Here is a 19,113-nt window from a genome sequence, read left to right as displayed (position 1 = left end):
GGATAGAAGAAAACGTTCACCATCTTTTAAAACTGGAATAGGCTTTGAAGGTTTCTTAAGAATCTTCGACAGCTTCCAAAAGGCTTTTGAATATGGTTTCAATTTTCAACTTTAGTCTCAAAATTTTGATTTCTCAGAAGAGTGAATCTATGTTTAATCTCTTTCTGTAAATCTTTATAAAAAGTTTTAAAAACAGGGTCACGAGAACGTTGATATTGACGTCTGCGGACATTTTTTAAACGAATTAGAAGTTGAAGATTTTCGTCAATTATTGGTGAATCAAATTTCACTTGAGCCTTTGGAACAGAATAATGCCTGGCATCAACAATTGCACATTTTAATGCTACCAAAGCGGAATCAATGTTCACTTCATTTTGCAAATCAAGCTCATTATTAAAATTTCTCTCAATATGAGTTTTGTATCTTTCCCAATTAGCCTTGTTATAATTAAAACTGAGCTCAGGTTTAAAACTGATTCATGTGATTAAGCAAAAGTTATTAGAAGATGGTCAGAATCTAAGTCAGCATGTGTGATCAATTCACTACATACATGACTTTGATCTATTAGCACCAAATCAATTGTTGATGGATTTCTTACAGAAGAAAAACATGTAGGACCACTCGGAGACAAACTAGAATAGTATCCCGAGGAACAATCATTAAATAAAATTTTGCTATTGGAATTACTTTGAGAATTATTCCATGATCGATGTTTAGCGTTTAAATCGCCGATTATGAAAAATTTTGAGCAATTTTTGGTGAGTTTTTGTAAACCACCTTTAAAATAATTTTTATGCTCGCATGTGCATTGGAATGATAAATATGCTTACCTACCTTACCAATCAGACGAGAGCCATGGTGGCTCGTGCTGTATCAAGAGTTTGTCGCTATGTTGCTCGGTTTTGGGCTGTGTTTCACCAGTTCCCCAGGCGTGTCATCACCCGCAAGCCTCCTTCGATCTGGTCGAGCTATCGTGCACGCTGCGCCCCTCTATTTCTGGTGCCGGCAGGGTTGCTGAAGAGAAGTGAATTCACAGGGTTGCCGTCCTTACGACATGACCGGCCCACCGCAACCTATTAACTTTCGCCAGGTGTGCAATGGGATTCTCTTCAAGCAGCGCGTACAGTTCATGGTTCATGCGCCGTCACCATTCTCCGTCGTCCGTCTGTACTCCACCGTAGATAGTCCGTAGCACCTTCCGTTCAAAAACTCCAAGAGCGTTAAGGTCCTCCGCGAGAAGCGTTTTTGTCTCGATTCCGTAGAGGACTACCGGTCTTATCAACTTCGTGCATCGTCGCACTCGATTCGATCGAAGTGTCTTCCGAAATGAAAAGTAGGCACGATTTTCTGCTTGGATGCGTCTCTGGATCTCTTTGCTGGTGTTATTGTCGGCGGTCACCAGACCCCAAATATCATCGACCACCTCAAGCTAATCACCGTCTACAGAGACTTGAGTTGGGAGGCTGATGTTGTTCTTCTTGGAGCCTCTCGCTCGCATGTATTTTGTTTTCGACGCATTTATCCGCAGTCCGATCCGTCCAGCTTCGGCTTTCAGTCGGGCGTAAGTTCCCTCCGCCGTCGCAAAGTTACGTGATATGATGTCGAAGTCATCCGCGAAGCCCAGAAGCTGAACAGACCTTGTGAAAATTGTGCCCCTCGTGTCGATGCCCGCCCTCCGGATCACACCCTCAAGGGCGATGCTAAACAGCAAACAGGAAAGTCCATCACTTTGTCCCAACCCTCTGCGCGATTCAAAGGGACTCGAGAGTATCCCCGAAACACGCCCGTAGCTCATCACTTGCGCCGATAAGCGAGATACCGCGGTAGTTGCGGCACTCCAACTTGTCGCCCTTCTTGTAGATGGGACAGATGACTCCCTCCATCCACTCGTCTGGCAGTTTTCCTCCTCCCAAATCTTGGAAATGACCCAGTGCAGCGCTCTAGCCAGTGCCTCTCTTCCATGTATCAAGAGCTCGCTCGGCAGTCCGTCTTTGCCTGCGACTTTATTGTTTTTCAGGTTCCCGATCTCACAAAGAACTTCATGAATATCGGGGGCTGGTACTCGGTCATTCGCTGCTGGTGCTCCTAGAACAGTTCCTGCTCCGCTTCTGTTTACTGGTCGCCATTCAGGTGTCCATCGAAGTACTCCTTCCACCTGTCGACCACCTTGCTGGCATTCGTAAGAAGGTTCCCATCCGCGTCGTTGCACATGTCGGCTTGCGGCACATCGCCTCTGCGGGACTGGTTTACCTTCTCATAGAATTTCCGCGTTTCACTGGCACGGTACAGCTGCTCCAGCTCCTCATGTTCACGATCCTCTTGCTGGCGCTTCTTTCGTCTGAGAATCGTGGTCATGTCGTTCCGTGCCCGTTTGTAATTGGCCTTGTTCTCTCTCGTTGACCTGCCCAGGTATATCGCCCAGGTCCGGTTCTTCTCATTCACCGCTGCCTCGCACTCCCCGTCATACCAGTCGTTTCTGCCACTCGGTTCTTCCACTCCTAGTGTCGCCGTTGCGGTCTCCACGATAGCTGTGCGAATGCTGCACCAGCCGTCTTCGAGAGGCAATGCGCCCAGCCCCTATCCCGAAACTCCCAGGCGCGTATTCCTCCGCAGCCTGGGAGTTCCGGAGCTGCTTAATTTTGAGCCGCGAGGTTCGGCGATATCGCGCGTGGTATACGGTCGACAGTTTTGAGCGCAATGTTACCGCAACTTGGTAGTGGTCCGAGCCAATGTCCGCACCGCGATAGGTACGTACGTTTGCAATGTCTGAGAAGAACCGGCCGTCGATGAGAACATGGTCAATTTGATTTGCTGTACGTTGGTCAGGTGATCTCCAGGTGGTTTTATGGATGTCCTTACGGGGAAAGAAGGTACTTCGGACTGCCAGTCCTCTGGAAGCTGCGAAGTTGACGCATCTCTGGCCGTGGTCGTTCGTCACAGTGTGCAGGCTATGCGGGCCGATCACTGGCTTGTACATTTCTTCCTTACCGATCTGCGCGTTCCTGTCCCCGATGACGATCTTGAAGTCTCAACGCGAGCAGCTATTGTAGAGATTCTCCAGCTGTGCGTAGAACTCTTCTTTCTCTACATCGGCTCTTCCTTCGTGAGGATAGTGTAGTTGTAGAACCGGCCTTTTATTCTTAACAAACACAATCTGTCGCTGATCGCCTGCCTTTTGATCACACGACTCTGCATCCTGACCAGCACTATAAAGCCGGTACCCAGCTCATTGGTTGTGCCGCCGCTCTGGTAGTACTGTGCCTTGCGGCCACAAAGCCTTTCTCTCCTTTCCGGCAAAGCTCCTGGAGCGCAACGATGCCGAAGTGGCGGGGTTCTAGCTGATCCAGCAGAATCCGGTCGCCACCCGGGGCGTTCAGCAATCTATAGTTCCATGTACCGAGCTTCCAATCGTCGTCCTTATTTCGTCGCCTAGGTCGTTGCCTAGGTGATAGTATTAAATAGTGAAAGTGAATAAAAAGTGAAAAGTGTAGTGAAAATATTTCTATCAAGACGCTCGAACAGAAGTGAATAAATTCGTTGCCAATTGTTCCGGTCCGTATTCAATTCTTGATTGTTCGTAGTATTTTAATGTTTCTGCATGCTGCCTTACTAGGGCTGCGGATGCCTAGTCTCGCGACGGGGCTGCCGTCTTGGGTGTAGCTGGCGAAACGCAGCATTTCATAATTCAGCCGTCCGCTCCGGATCAGACGCTGTTTGAGCCGCCCCTAACATGGGGAACAGACGCTCGGATAAGCTGCCCTCCTAGGAGAGCAGCTCCCCCTTCCTTGTCAGCATACGACCAAGTTCCCACCGGTTCACCGATCTTCCCTTGGTTGCTCGTATCCCAGTCGGTACCACGTGTAGGTAGGGATAGGAGTTGCTGGGCATTATGCTTTGCACCACACTGGGGTCTATTTTATGCCAACTAGTACGGGTGTACTGCTGGTACGCACTGCCCAGCCGTTTACCAACCATGGTAAATATGCTGCGTCAATAAATAAAATCCCAAGTTCAATTTGAGCTTCAATTCCCAAAGTTTCAATAACTTTCGTCTCAAGATGGGGAAGAGCACAATGTTCGATTCGGCGATGAATAATAATTGCAAGTCCACCGCCGGAACCCTGAATCCTATCACATCTATGAACCACGTAATTGGGATCATATTTTAATTTGATGTTAGGTTTCAAAAATGTTTCAGTGTTCAGTGTTTCATTGCAATGTGCACATTATTTACTGTTAAAAAATCAAAAAGGTCATCCTCATTGGCCTTCAATGAGCGAGCATTCCAATTTAAAATGGTCGGCGTGCGACCAGACCGAGCCAAGCGCCAAACACATTGTTTTGAGTAATTAGCATTTGAAGTTTGACCACCCATAAATTAATCGTGTTGGAACTTATCATTAATTCAATGCTAACACGTAATGAACAGGGCTTAATGAATGTCCTGTTATCATAAATACACGAAAAATAGCAATAATTGATAAAATAATTGGTTTTTATTTTTGACACCTATGCACTCAGTTCACCCTGATCGAACAAAATTTTAAAAAAAGGGTCTTCAGTTCGGTCTGGTCAAACGTATCTACTACAACATATCAACTTGGCTATTAAACAAGCTAATTTTTCTTACTAATCAAACGTAATACATTGATATCAACGCTGCTTTAACTCTCAGTCCAGTCTGTATCAAAAATTATACAGCTGATAGACAAGCAAAGCTTTATTTCTGTTGCTCTATTTCCTGGTGCCAAAGCGCACCAAGTGCTAAGTGTTATTATAGTATAAATATGAAATGCTCTGGTATTTTGAAGCGGGTATTGTCTATTTTTATTGATTTAACGTATATTAACCCAGTCCTGACGTTTGTTACAAGAAAAAATTTAATTTTATTTGAAAAATATCAAATGAAAATAAAATGCACTTGGTTTGGTCTGGCTCAACAAGATCTTGAAAAAAAGTGATGTGCCCATTGAAACGAAGTTCGGCTCTACGAAAACCACCTGGCTGTTTATTCATTAAATTCTGATGACAGTCGTATTAACGAGCTGTCCGAAGCGGAGAAATCAGTTGCTGGTTAAATTAAATCACAGAGTTTGCTTTTCAATCACAAACAAGCATTTTCTTTAGATACCATTGTTGAGAATAACATTTCACTGCAGTCACCATGAAATGTAAATAATAGCAATTTGCCATTCATCAGGCGCTTTACTTATATCAGTTAGTATGTAGTTTGAGAATGTATCTTGATGGCCAGCATGTATGCAATATTACATGAAAAGCTTTAGGTGGAAAGCTTAAAGCTGTACAACACATGCGCGGCAGCTTAGGTGTGTATGCTACAAGCAATAGTAGGTAGACAAGTCTAAGAAAGAGGAACACAAAATAACTGTAACAATCGCTAGACCAACACGATCGCTTGTAATGACCTGACGAGATCATTTCGAATAAAGATTACCTTTTAAGCTGGAATTAAAACCGAGTAGTTTAATTTGGCTTTACATTCCGACAAATGGTTATAGGCCCAGTAGTTAACTGGTAGCAGTAGCATCACCAGTGGTGAACTGGTAGGTGCAAATCAGTGGTTAACTGATAGTTAACAGTCCTCGGATTGGACTTGGAAAACCAGTGGTCAACTGGTAGGAATAGCAGTCCTAGGATTGGACTCGACAAACCAGTGGTCAACTGGTAGGAACAGCGGACTTAGGATCGGATTCGGACCGGATTCGGCAAACCAGTGGTCAACTGGTAGGAACAGCAGACTTGGGATAGGACTCGACAAACCAGTGGTTAACCGGTTATAGGTTATAGTCAGCAAGAGGACACCGCTTGACTGGACCAGGACAGGACTACATACCAGGAACGCTTAACAACGGCTGGACATATGGACATCCGCTACGAAAGGGGAACTTCGAGCGTGCCTTACCCTATACCGCTACCGTTGTGCAAGCAAAGCGGGCTAACGTCGACGACAGTACAGAAGTGAACTTTGGTCCATGGTAGTGGCGCGTCCATAACCGGTTGGAAAAGCAACAGCATCACCAGTGGTAAACTGGTAGATGTAAATCAGTGGTTAACTGGTAGCTGCAGCTGTTCTTGGATTGGACTTGGACAACCAGTAGTAAACTGGTAAAAGCAGCAGACCTCGGATTGAACTGAAGTGGTCATCTAGTAGTAATAGCAATAGCAGTAGTTGTAGCAGCAGATATTGGACCGGACGCCTTAGACCAGTAGTTAACTGGTAGTTGCAAGTCTTGCTAGAGTCGTGATCAGTGGTATACTGATAGTCAGCGAGGACATCGCCTGACGCTTACCAGGACAAAACGGCAACTTGACGTAGGAACGGTGGCTACGAAAGGGGAACTTTCGAGCGCACCTTGTCCTATGCTACTATCGTTGTGTCAAGAGAACGTTATTTTATTTGTACTGACGGATTAGAACCTGCGCGAAAGAAGCTGGGGAAGACAAGGCGAAGAAGAAGACTCCGTGGAACGTTGCCCTCGTATCGAAGAAGAAGACCAGACGTTGTTTCGGCTGTAACACTACGGAGTATTTTTACAACTTGTGCTTTGTTATGAAGAAGCACAGGAGAAGGAAACGTACGGGAAGGAACAGAAGAGGGATAATCCCACGCTATGATGGTGAAACTGAAGACGATGCAGCGGAACAAACGGATTTGTTTCGTGGTCGACTCTGGAACGAACGACCACATGGTCAACGACCAGCGCTGCTGGATGACATTGAGGAACTTCCGGGACCATTGATGATTTCCACAGCCAAAAGCGGCAAGAATCTTCGGACCACGAAGATGGGAAAGTTGCGGCTTAAGACAATGGTCGGGAAGAACCTAATAAATGAATTGGAATTGTACAATGTACAATTCACTGATGGTTTATTCTATCTTGATTGCATTTGGGATAAAAAGTCCGAAGAATATGCAAACGGATCGGCATATTCTGGAAAACAGATGAGCCTCGAGACATGGCATAAAAGACTGGGACATCTAGGTACTACTAGTTTGGAGATGCTCATTAAAAGAGGGAAGCATGCTGCTTTTTAATTTCAGGGTATGAAATTACCAAGATCAAAACGACCATTAGAATTAGTACATTCGGATGTCTGTGGCAACATATAGCAACAAACGTACGACGGTTATCGCTGTCGATGACTATAGGCATTTTGTCGTAGTTTACCTAATGAAGCATAAGTCTGAAATCTTTGAGAGATTCAAGGATTATGAAGCCATGGCGTCAGCAAATTTTGAAACCCAATGCTGAGATGCGATAATGGCGGAGAATACACGAGCAACGGATTTCAAAGATACTGTACTGATACTGTGAACGGATGAATAGATCATAAATAGAAAAGGTAAGAGCAATGGTTTATGAAAGCGGGTTACCTAAAGATATGTGGGGTGAAGCATTGAATGCTGCAACATATCTATTAAAACGATCTCCAACTAAAGGGTTAGCGTCAGAAAAAACTTCATACGAAATGTGATTCAAAAGACGACCCGATTTGAAACATTTGAGAATCTTTGGATGCAAAGTATTCAAACAAACCCCAAAGGAGAAACGTCAAAAATTGGATTTCATGAGTAAATCATTGATTTTTGTGGGATACGCAAACAATGGTTTTAGATTGTGGAATGTCGAAACACGTTTTATTGAAATTGGTAGAAACGTCGTATTCGACGAATCGGTCATAGTTTATCGTGGAAATGGATTGAATGCAGTCAAACCTGGGGAACAGGATTTGACACTTTATACACAATTCCAATTCAGAGATAACTATGAAGATCTCGGTGAAGAGATCAGGATCATGAGAGTGATGGTCGGGAATCAACTTCTGAGGAAGATCAGGAGAATGATAGTCATGTATCACCATCCGATGAAGATCAAATAGAAAATGCTACCATAGTTGAACAAAATCCAGATCCAGGTGGGAATCAGGATGCATCGGAGGAATCAGTTGGCGAAACAGATTACGGGAGTGCAAATGATAGTCAAGCCGATGGAGAGAAAGATGGAGACCAACAAGAATTGAGACGAAGCCAGAGGGGTAGAAGACCACCTCATTGGTTTTCGGACTAGTCAGCGAAAATGACTACAATCCAAAGTGGTGAAATTCCGCAGAACATCTAGAACTTGAAGGAACTAGTGGACTGGGAGGAATGGAAGCAAGCAGTTGCATTGAATAGCAACAATACTTGGACAGTGGTTAACTGTAGTTGCATTGAATGGCAACAATACAGTGGTTAACTGTATACCAAAAAGAGTAAAACCAATGTATTGCGACTTTTACGCCAAATTGGACTACCCCGAAATACACGATTATCACAGTCGAATCTCGCACACGATTTCGCAGTTTGGGTGATGAGTATCGATACTAGCGTTATCGAAACGCTTGACAGAAATATTTTATTATATAGACAAAAGAAATCTCTATCATGACTGCTACCTTGGTAGGTTGATAAGAAATCACTCCAGCAATGGTCAGTGCTTGATACTTATATATATTTATAGAGTATACTTGAAGCCGTGAGGTCTGGTATCGATACAATGACAATCGAGGAAGTATCGATACTCAGTATCACCCAATCAATCATGTAACACTTAGTTTTGTTTTGATATTCAACCTAATTTTCAACTAAAGCTGCTCAAAAATATATACTTAATGTTGCAAATGAAAAACAAAACAAACAATGAACCCAAAATAAACTGCCACTGCGCTACTGAGGTTTCAATTTGATAGAGCGAAATAAGAAATTGGGCAATGAATGATTATCACAGAAGTCCAAATAGTCATGCAAGGGGCAATACTCAAAATGGATCTTCTCGTTGAAAGAAGATGGAAGGCACAAGGCACGGTTAGTAGCCAAAGGATGTTCACAGCGACCAGGATTCGACTATAGTGAAACATTCACACCTGTTGTAAAGCTAGAAAGCGTTCGTTCAGCACTTGCACTTGCAACCCGATCAACCACTTTTTATGCACCTTTATGAAACGACAACAACTGAAATCAATCGATATAGGTTCAAAACTAATCGATAGCGATCGTTCTCGTTTCATGAAGAAACTTAAAGAGTGGTTGGTCGGGAAACGAACATGAATTAATTGTACATCAAAAGGATGTCGAAACAACATTTTTGAATGGACAATTGGAGAGGGAATCTTCATGAAATTGCCACTCAATGAAAATGGACGAAGTCAGATTGTTCGTCTAAATAAAAGCTTGTATGGACTGAAGCAAGCAAGTAGATCCTGGAACAAACGTTTCAGTGATGCTATGGCAACTTGGATTTGTTCCACTTAAGAACGATTGCTGCATCTACAAATCGAAATCCAAGGGGATAATCCTAATACTCTATGTAGATGACATTCTGCTAATTGCCAAGAACATAGATGAGATATCATGGATTAAGGAAAAACTTGGAAGGTTATTCCAAATGAAAGATCTTTCTGAAGTGAAGTATTTTCAAATAAAAGTATCAAATAATCGAGATTTCTCAGAAGAAATTTGTTGAGAAACTTCTCGAAAGATATGGAATGGCTGAGTGTAAACCAGTGGGGACACCTCTGGATAGTAGCACTAAATGGTCGAAATCAGAAGGGGAACTTACTGATCAACCATATAGAGAATTGATCGGATGTCTCCAATATCTCTCATTAACATCAAGACCAGATATCTGTGATGCAGTAAACGCCCTAAGCAAGTATACAAACTGCGCAACAGATTGGCATTGGTCAGAATTAAAACGAATCCTGAGATACTTGAGGGGATCAAGTGACACGAAGATTGTGTATGCAAAACACAATGATAGACCAGCATTAGTTGGATTTGGAGATGCGGATTTTGCAACTTAGGTGTGTGTGCTACAAGCAATAGTAGGTAGACAAGTCTAAGAAAGAGGAACACAAAATAACTGTAACAATCGCTAGACCAACACGGTCGCTTGTAATGACCTGACGAGATGATTTCGAATAAAGATTACCTTTTAACCTGGAATTAAAACCGAGTAGTTTAATTTGGCTTTACATTCCAACAGCCATGTCGGTGTTTACGGTTCACTCTGGTCGCACGCAATTTCGTTCTTTTCACAAAGTGCTACAGAGATGTTATCAGTTTGCACAACCACTGGTGCTAATAACTCAATTTTAAAGAAAATAGCGCTTGGCTCGGTCTGGTCGCACGCCGACCAAATGATCATTGTTTTATTCAAAATCATTGTTAAATTTTAAATTAGAAGCAATTTGAATTGTTAAATTCGTTCCAATTTGAATAGCTTCAAACATGGATTTTGCCTGTACCATGGCATTCATAAGATCGAACATTGCCTGTTGGAGAAAAGAAAGTTTACCTGTCGTAAGGGGCCATCCACATACCACGTGGACAGCTTGGGGGGGGGGAGGGGTTGTGGAATGTCCACGGTCCTTACAAAACAAAAAAAGAATTTATATGGGCATTTGTCCAAGGGGGTGGGGGGGGGGAGGGGGTAATAATCGTTAAAAATCTGTCCACGTGGTATGTGCATGGCCCTAATAGGCCCCAAGCAGTTGACATTACCCAAGCAGCACACATTGTTGCAATGAAGCAAATGCAACTCTCAATGCAGCATTCAAAGATTGTAATAATTCGCATCCGTTCCCGAAAAAAATAACATTGACAAAACATTAAAAAAACCTTAAAAATTCCTGTAGCTGTGCATAGTTATACCATAATTTAACTATGTTTTTCTTTGAAGATACATCAATTTTACATTAAATATCATTGTCCAGAACAATAAAAAACATCGCTTTTGCCATTTTTACAATGAAAAAGGGGGGTCGTTATGTATCTTAACAGCATTTCTTCAAGCATTTTCCCCATACATTTAGAAGTCACTGACAATGTTTTTCATGGTGAAATTATTGTCGTGGTAGATTCATCAACAAAAAACGTTGTTAAAACATGGTAATGACAACAATCGTTTACAAGCTTACAGTAAAAATACCGTGTTTTTTATGGTTCATAAAAAACACGGTCTTTTTACTATATAAGCTTGTAAACGATTGTTGTCATTACCATGTTTTAACAACGTTTTTTGTTGATGAATGTACCACGACAATAATTTCACCATGAAAAACATTGTCAGTGACTTCTAAATGTATGGGGAAAATGCCTGAAAAAAATCTGTTAAGATACATAACGACCCCCCTTTTTCATTGTAAAAATGGCAAAAACGATGTTTTTTATTGTTCTGGACAATGATATTTAATGTAAAATTGATGTATCTACAAGGAAAAACATAGTTAAATTATGGTATAACTATGTACAGTTACAGCAATTTTCAAGGTTTTTTACTTTTATTCAACTTGTAAATAACCGAAAAAGCGCAAGAGGTAAAGCCTATATGCAACAAACAGTGTTATGTGAAATCATCATCTGCATCGATAGTCGCTGCAGTATAGGAAGAAAAGATAGGAGAAACAAAATTTAGTTTGTTTACCTTTACTCTCATTACTCTTCGGTGATGGTGTCGCGAAAATTCATATAACTACATACATTATAAAAAACCTCAAATATATCGATTTTTTTTTCTACTTACGCTTCTGATAGGTAGTAATTCTACCTGCGATTCAAAATTTACCGTGCAAAAAATGTTTTTACTTCGTAATTATTCACGCGCCTTTTATAAAGTGTTGTAAAAAGAATTTTATGATTCAAACTCGCCAAATTATTAATAATGTTTTGGGAAACGATAGTTCAGAAAACCTTGATCAGTGGAGATGCAGTGTTAATGGTGCGAAATATGAAATAACAAAACCAGATTTCCAACAATAATCATTTATCATTCATTTATATTGAAGATGGCTGTTTACTGTGTGGTAATTTTAGCAAATATATGTGGGTACCAGAAACGCTAGCCAGAATCAATAAGTGGTAGATGGTAAATGTATGGAGTTTGACAGCCACACGAGCCCCCTGGAGTCGCGTAATCAAATTACCGAGCCTATGGCATCCCTATACCGAGTAACAGTGGATGACAATGAACTCATGTCCTGGGCTCAAATTAATTTGTGCCCGCTGTCAGCAGTAAGATGACGATGTATGAAAAGAAGCGGTGATATGCTATCTCGTTTTTACATATGTTGAGATGTTAGCCCTTGAAACATGGGGTGATGCCAAAGGGGTGCAAATTATATAGCGGTGCCACTTATAGCGAATTTCTTTATTCCACTGTGTGCGGGCAAAACTGCGGAGGAATAATAGACGTCATCGCCATTCAAGACGCAAGTAAGAAAGAGATGCCAGATAATTGTTTACGAACTTAACACGTGCAGTGGTGGGTTGAAGCCAACCCGGTGGCATCACTGACGTTTACGTACAACATAAGTGAAACCAGCATTAGCTGGATCACTGGATCAATTTCACATGCAATTTGACAGCTGATTCATCGAAACACGGAAAAAAGCAGTGTTCATACGTGCATACAGTGTCGGTGTTCAGCAGCAGTGTGTTTATGTGTTGTTTTCGGGTGATGTGTTTATTGCACATAACGTCGAGTGCTTTGCTTGATGAAACAAAAAATGAATGCGTTATTATAGAATGTACACAACGTTTATTCTTGCCGATTTCGAACGGCGGTGTTTCTTTCAGGCGGCTGACATCGCGGGATGATTTAGGGATTAACATCTCAATGTATGTGTAAATGAGATAGTATGTCGACACTACCTTTAAACATTAACAAAGTTAAGCTAAACTTTTATTTAAATGAATAAATTGATTCGAGCGCATAATTCTGTACAACATATATTATGCTTCGTTCGTCATGCTTACACTGCTGTGTGAACAAACCTTCAAAAACATAGATGAAACTAGCGCCACTGTCTTTCACGGCAGCTTCAGGAAACAAGGCCGATGCCACCGGGTTGGTTGAAGCTGACAAATTTTACAGTGCGCTTCGGGCAGTACGGCAGGTCAAAACTGGGTCAAAATCGAGCGAATAAAGAAGAGTTTTGACTGCAGTTAGTGCGCTTTCAGGTCAAAACGAGGTGAGCTGGTGGAATAAAAAAATTCGCTATTAGCAATACTCAGAGGGAGAGATATGCGAAGAGAATGTTGTGAGCCAAACGAACATGTCAAAATCTGAGCCAACCGAACAAGAAAGGTAACACATTGGAAGGTATTGCAATCAGGTGCAATGAAGCATATATTTTTCTTTACACGTTTTTCATGTTCTATCGCTAAACAATGAATATAAAATTTAACACCTTCACGGTTTTTGTGATGCACTTCATTATTTCTCAGGAGTTTCACCGTCACCATCAGTCTACGAATCAAATTAAAAAGTTAGTCCACATTGCGCTTTGAGAAGAGATCTGGCACCTCTGACACGTGAAACCTAGTTGCCAAATTGGCGGTTTTTTTCATCGCTTATCTCTCTCTCTCTGAGTAAGGAGGAGCAAACGAAAACATTGACGACTGGCGCGAAATGTGAATATTCATACCTGCGTGGTAGTATCGGAAGTATAAACAAATTATAATTCATAAGTCGCAACCATTAAGTGTAACACCAATAAAACATTTTAAAATTAAAGTAATGATTTTTAGCCAGGAGTAAGCAACTTACAATTACGCTCTCTTATAGTAGTAAAATTATATACGTTTCTGTTTACAGTTACGTGCGTTCTGTGGAAGACGTACATAATATAATCAAATATGCTAAAGTCGACCACAATAATCTCACTAATACGGCTCAGGTAAATACGCAAATTAAAACAGACCGGAGCTCAAAATTAATCGAGAAATTGTTTTCAGGCCATCTACTATCCCGATGTCGTTGCTCGACCGGAAATGGCAAACCTCAAGCTGCTAGAAGTAGACGATCATATTCTTCAGCAGATCTCCGAAGGAAAGTCAGTTGCATTCAAGGGCGCTCTCAATGAAAAAGTAGTAATTTGTACTGAGTCGCGCACTTACGATGTAAAAGAGGCAGAGATTTCCAACAGCTTACTGTTGGTTCCACGTCTGAAACTGGCACAAGCAACTAGCAGGTCGCCTATTAAAAGCCCCAAGGGTGGCGTTAATACATCTTTGGACAGCAGCATCGAAGAAACAGATGAACCAGTTGATAGTATCGACCAAATCGAGCGAAAGGATGTCGTGAAGATCTTTCACGATTATTTTGAGTGTCGTCAGGTTAAACCGAAGTATCGCAAGATAATCGATCTGCTCCGTTTGACTCGGTATTCTGGGCCTGAAAACGAACACCTTGTTGATCGGTCGCTGCTTTTTAGATTCAATCAGCTACTGGACACGGTTCAGTGCAGTCGGGAAGAATTCCAGGAAGGCCTAAAAAAGTATCGAGCAATTGAAATTGAGAACAAAATACGAATGCTACACAGCGAATATGAATATCGCGTTCTAACACTTATGTTAGCTTTAGTAGCGGAAAATTCGTGGCAGCTAGATGAAATCGATAAGGCTGCAACCATAGAAGCTCTAGATGGCATTGTCCCGTACGATGTTGTCGATCGCATCTTTGATGTCTATACGGAGCCAAGTGAAAATTTGACAGATCGATTTCGCTATCGAGAAGATCTTGTCTGTGCGCTTTTTGCAGAGAATATTTTGCAGCAAGGGTTGAAGTTTCACATTGAGGACTTTTTTAATAACTGGCAACAAACATTACCGGAAGGTTTCAAGGTGGATGAAAAGCATCTTCGCGGGATAGGCATCATTGATCGGGAAGGACCGGTTCCATGCGTACGGGGCTTAAATGAGGCTGATTTACCCACCAATCTTCTAGTTCGACTCAACATGCTTTTCAGAACTAAAGAGCGATGGAACTTGGAACAAATTGAACCCTACATAGAGTAGGTCGATGTTACATTGCTCCGGAATTTCACTAAAGTATATTTTTTTACAGGTGTTTTACAACGCCAACTTTGGGAGTCACATCGATTCTGGCTAAACATACCCGTTCGTTAGTTGTTAGTGGAGTGCGAATCTACGTGTCGAAGCATTAAAAAAAATAAAGACATTTTCGACTGTTTTGATATTTATTTTAACAAAATAATTATACATATTATTTTTGATACAATTAGTCGCTAAACTTCCTCTTCTTGTTTCTTTGTTTTTTAAATTTGATGTTCTCCTGTACTACCTTCCTAACCAGGGTAATCGCTGACTGTTCTTTCTCGACAGGAAGATCAATTGTAGTCGATGCAGGAAATCTGAAAATATGAAGATAATGAGCCTCAAAAGTTAATGCCAGGTGAAACTAATATTGGTGTAAAGTCCAAAAATATGCTACCGTGAGGCGCCCTAATTCTGCGCGCCTCGTATTAGAATGTTAAAATATATTAATTAAAAGCTGATTTTCAAAAATGATGTTTGGAAGTGATTTTTTATATATTAACTGTCAACTTTTTGCTTATGTTTCCTTATTTGCTAAACGGCATCAACATTTTGAAACGAAGTGCGCAGAATCAGGGCGGCTCATGGTAGTTGTACATGATTAATGTAGAAAACACATGTTCGAAAGATTCTAAGCTTAAACAAAAAGTTTGGCCCCTTAAATTAATACAATCAAGAGTTGAATTGATTATTATTAAAAAATGCGTCAATTTGACGTGAGCTATTGGTATTTGAAATTTTTTCGGCTTAGCTTTTCACTCTTAATTCAGTTTTTACAGAATAGTGAAAAACTTATGTTTATACAGAATAGTGAAAAACTGCACCATTTATACATAAAATGGAAGCTGACGACTGACATGCATACTAAAAATAATTCAAACATGTACTCACTTCATTTCTACTCGATCCATCACAATTGGTGTGGCGAGTAGACGACTTAACTCTAATCGCCTGGCCTTCATTTGTCGCTTTTCTTTACTCTTCAACAGTTTACGTTCTTCTTCCTGCTCGCTATCCAAATCAGAATCACTCATGAACTCTTTCGCCACCTTATCCTCCCAGTTTTGGCTCTCGTTGTTTCTCCGCTGATGCAAATCCATTCGTTCGATATCTCTTGCCAGATTAACTCGCTGTCTGATCTGCTTCATCATTCTCTCTGACGTTGGATACATAGGCAAATCTTCCGTTCTGCCCAAAGACTGGTTGAGCTTGACATAATCCTTCACTTCATCTGCGCCGATGAATAGAACTGTGATGCCTTCCTTGCTAGCACGAGCCGTTCTTCCCGAGCGATGAACATAGTTTTCAGTTGTTCTAGGCACCTGGTAGTGAATCACGTGGTCTACATTAGGAATGTCCAGACCGCGAGCTGCGACATCTGTTGCTATCAGCAGAGCTGCTGAATTCTGAGTGAATCGTTCGAGATTTTTCAACCGTTGCCGCTGCTGCATTGATCCAAATAGACTAAGGGGATCACAATTCAGATATCCGAAAAGTGACACCAATCTTTTAACACAATCAATCGAGTTACAAAAGACTAATGTCCGTCCCGGATGTCTCTTGAGGAAATAAAATAGGTAAAAATCTTTTTGATCTGATTTACACAAAATCCTTGATTCGATAAGACTGTGGGCGGTACCATGTTGCTGTGTAATATCCACCACCTTAGGATTTGTCATTCCAATTATCTGTACAAGATTATTTAACCGCTGGCCAGGTGTTTCCTTTAAATTGCTTGATTTGTTGTTCTTTTTAGCTTTCGCGATCATGTGTTCAGGTAAATCATGATCGAAGGTAAGTGTAGCAGAAAACACAAAATTTTGCCTGCGCTGCTTGGCTTCTTGGTTTTGGTTGATCATTTCCAGTAATTGTTTCAGTTCATCAAAGTGTCCTTTTTCGAGCATACGATCGGTTTCGTCGATTACAAGAAAGCTAAAACATATACGAATAATTTATCATAAATAAGGACATCTAGATACAGAAACTCACCGAATTGTACAAACTTTACTAAGATGCGAATTTCCGCTTTGTATGAGCTCCCAAAGACGACCAGGAGTTGCGATCACTATTTCAGGACATTTTTTCAGCATTCTCTCTTGCTTCACAGCCGCCAACCCACCAAACACAGTGGCCATTTTAATATCTGTGTACTTGGCGACAGTTTTCAGGTGATTATGGACTTGGACGGCAAGCTCTCGTGTCGGAGTTAAAATCAAAGCATATAGGGGTTTGCCCATGTCCTGTGGTTTATTTAATTTTGCAGTAACACCATCTAGTTCTGGATAGTATTCCATTTCTTCAGGTGGTGGCGTTAGTTCGTGCTCTTCGCTGTCCTTGCTGCGGCAGTTTTTTTCGTTGTTCGGTTTCAAAAGTGGTTCTTCCTTTCCGGATGCTTTCAATTTAAGAATTCCTTCTAACAGAGGAATCCCAAACGCCAAAGTTTTACCACTTCCTGTTTCTGCTGCACCGAGCAGGTCCCGTTTACCCATGACAGCAGCGGGTATTGACAGAGTTTGAATTTCTGTTGGGTTACGAAAACATTTGTCGGCGAGAGCATGAACAATCGGCTCAGTAACGCCAAGTTCAGTCCATTTCTAGAAATTGGATATAAGTTAGTGTAATATACAGTATATGATATGAAATCAAGCACATACAAAATATTCTACGGAAGAGAAATTCTTACTGTTTTTTCTGTCATTATCCGCTGTTTCACTGATTTTTTTCTTATTGCTTTTTTTCTTTGCCGGTTTTTGTTCATTTCTTTCATTCCCAATTTTTTTCAATAAAACAAACCTGCCAGGACTTGAAGCATTCTCACAGTTGTCGCTCTCATTAACTAGCTTTCGGATTAAGATTTTACTATCAAAATCCTCTTCCGACATTTTGACTTGATTCACCTTTTTCTTTGCTTTGCGACACTTGCCTTTGTCATCATCGCTATCACTTTCCAAATCAATTTTTCGGCGCTTCGTATTCTGTTCTTTAGGTAAATCTTGTTCGTCGTCATCGTCGCTTAATATGGGATCTTTCGTGAGTTTCTGCAAATGAGTTATTTTTTGCATGCATACTCAGGGAATAAATGTTGAATATATTACCTTTCTCTTCTCTTTTGTAACCAGAGTTTTATCGTAGCTTTCCAAAATCTCTAGTCCAATTAATCCAGCTAGATCGGCACCATCGTCTGATATTACTGGACCGCTAAGTTTCACCTGTTTCCATGAGACATCTGATAGAGTTTTGGGTCCAGTCACGGCAGCCTTCCTCAATTTACTGCGAAACTTTGCAGATTTTTGTACCATTTTCTACTAAGCGGCAACGGATACCGACAAGTTAGCACAGAATATTATAAATGATTTCTAACAAACCTTAATGCACGTGCATAAGAAGCAAACAGATCATACTTGGTGAATCTCGTATAAAACTGCCGTCAAAACAAGGTTATACCAGAACATTCACTTTCCTTCAATGCGTTCAATGCAGACTCTGGTATAAAGCAGCAATAGCGCAGCCATCAGCGAACACTTCTAAACAGAGTTGCCAATCCAGCTTTCCAAGCGCATAATGGCGGACAGTGCTCGCAGCCTCTTTTGACGTCTTCTGTAGGTCAGGTAATTTTCAATCGCATAAAATATAACAACGTCGTAACGTAACATATTACCGTTCCAGCTGACAATCAAAATAAACGACTCGTGACATTCGATTGTTTACCTTATGCATATGATGCATGATTGATTAGGCACAGAGAACAGACTAACAAGCAAATGATAAAAAATGTGTAAAATAGTTGCGCAAAAATATACCCTCCGAATTAAACCCCTCGTCATGCTTAATGGTAAAGTAAAATGTAATGTCTCTATCGTCGCCGTGGAACGAAAGGCATAGCAAATATATATTCCAACGTCAGTCACCAAAGGGAGTGAAAAGTACGTACGCTGATGAACATACAAGCTGTTTAGTGACGGTAGCGACATTACACTTTACCGCAGACAGACGTCCAAGCTGAGTTCCAAACATGTGTTAAGTTTTTTGTAGTAGCAATCCGTATTCAGATAGCGCTGCCAGTACCGCCAGCCTCGTGAACCAGCGAAAAAAAAAATGTATTGTAGCAATAAGGTCACCAGGCGGCGCTAGTGTACAAGTGATTTATAGCGCAATTTACTTTGAAAATTTACACGGAAATTTTGATCAATGTTGTTCTTGCTTGGACGTCTGTC

The 19,113-nt window shown here is 41.2% G+C and overlaps 2 protein-coding genes across 7 annotated transcripts; one reads left to right on the top strand and one right to left on the bottom strand.

Moving 5' to 3' along the window:
• The first annotated feature begins 11,381 nt into the window (after window positions 1-11,381).
• On the top strand, window positions 11,382-15,099 carry LOC129724375 (sister chromatid cohesion protein DCC1). 6 transcript variants are annotated; one of them, XM_055679239.1, is made up of 7 exons: window positions 11,382-11,780; window positions 11,848-12,086; window positions 12,850-13,148; window positions 13,289-13,597; window positions 13,659-13,740; window positions 13,799-14,856; window positions 14,910-15,099. In XM_055679239.1, exons 4-7 carry the CDS (start codon window positions 13,581-13,583, stop codon window positions 15,007-15,009), a joined length of 1,257 nt encoding a protein of 418 aa, XP_055535214.1. In that variant the 5' UTR covers window positions 11,382-11,780; window positions 11,848-12,086; window positions 12,850-13,148; window positions 13,289-13,580; the 3' UTR covers window positions 15,010-15,099. The 6 variants fall into 6 exon arrangements, with proteins under 6 accessions (XP_055535214.1, XP_055535213.1, XP_055535211.1 ...); XM_055679238.1 differs by having other exon boundaries at window positions 11,848-12,515; window positions 12,638-13,148; XM_055679236.1 differs by having other exon boundaries at window positions 11,848-12,515; window positions 12,586-13,148.
• Window positions 15,020-18,326, bottom strand: LOC129724374 (ATP-dependent RNA helicase ddx24). The gene is made up of 6 exons (XM_055679235.1): window positions 18,265-18,326; window positions 17,995-18,201; window positions 17,554-17,937; window positions 16,889-17,493; window positions 15,791-16,831; window positions 15,020-15,216 (listed from the first exon to the last, which is right to left on the bottom strand). Exons 2-6 carry the CDS (start codon window positions 18,196-18,198, stop codon window positions 15,084-15,086), a joined length of 2,367 nt encoding a protein of 788 aa, XP_055535210.1. The 5' UTR covers window positions 18,199-18,201; window positions 18,265-18,326; the 3' UTR covers window positions 15,020-15,083.
• Window positions 18,327-19,113: the final 787 nt, after the last annotated feature.

Source organism: Wyeomyia smithii, chromosome 2 (assembly GCF_029784165.1).
Source record: "Wyeomyia smithii strain HCP4-BCI-WySm-NY-G18 chromosome 2, ASM2978416v1, whole genome shotgun sequence".
NCBI lineage: Eukaryota > Metazoa > Arthropoda > Insecta > Diptera > Culicidae > Wyeomyia > Wyeomyia smithii.
This window is presented reverse-complemented; position numbering and strand designations above follow the sequence as displayed.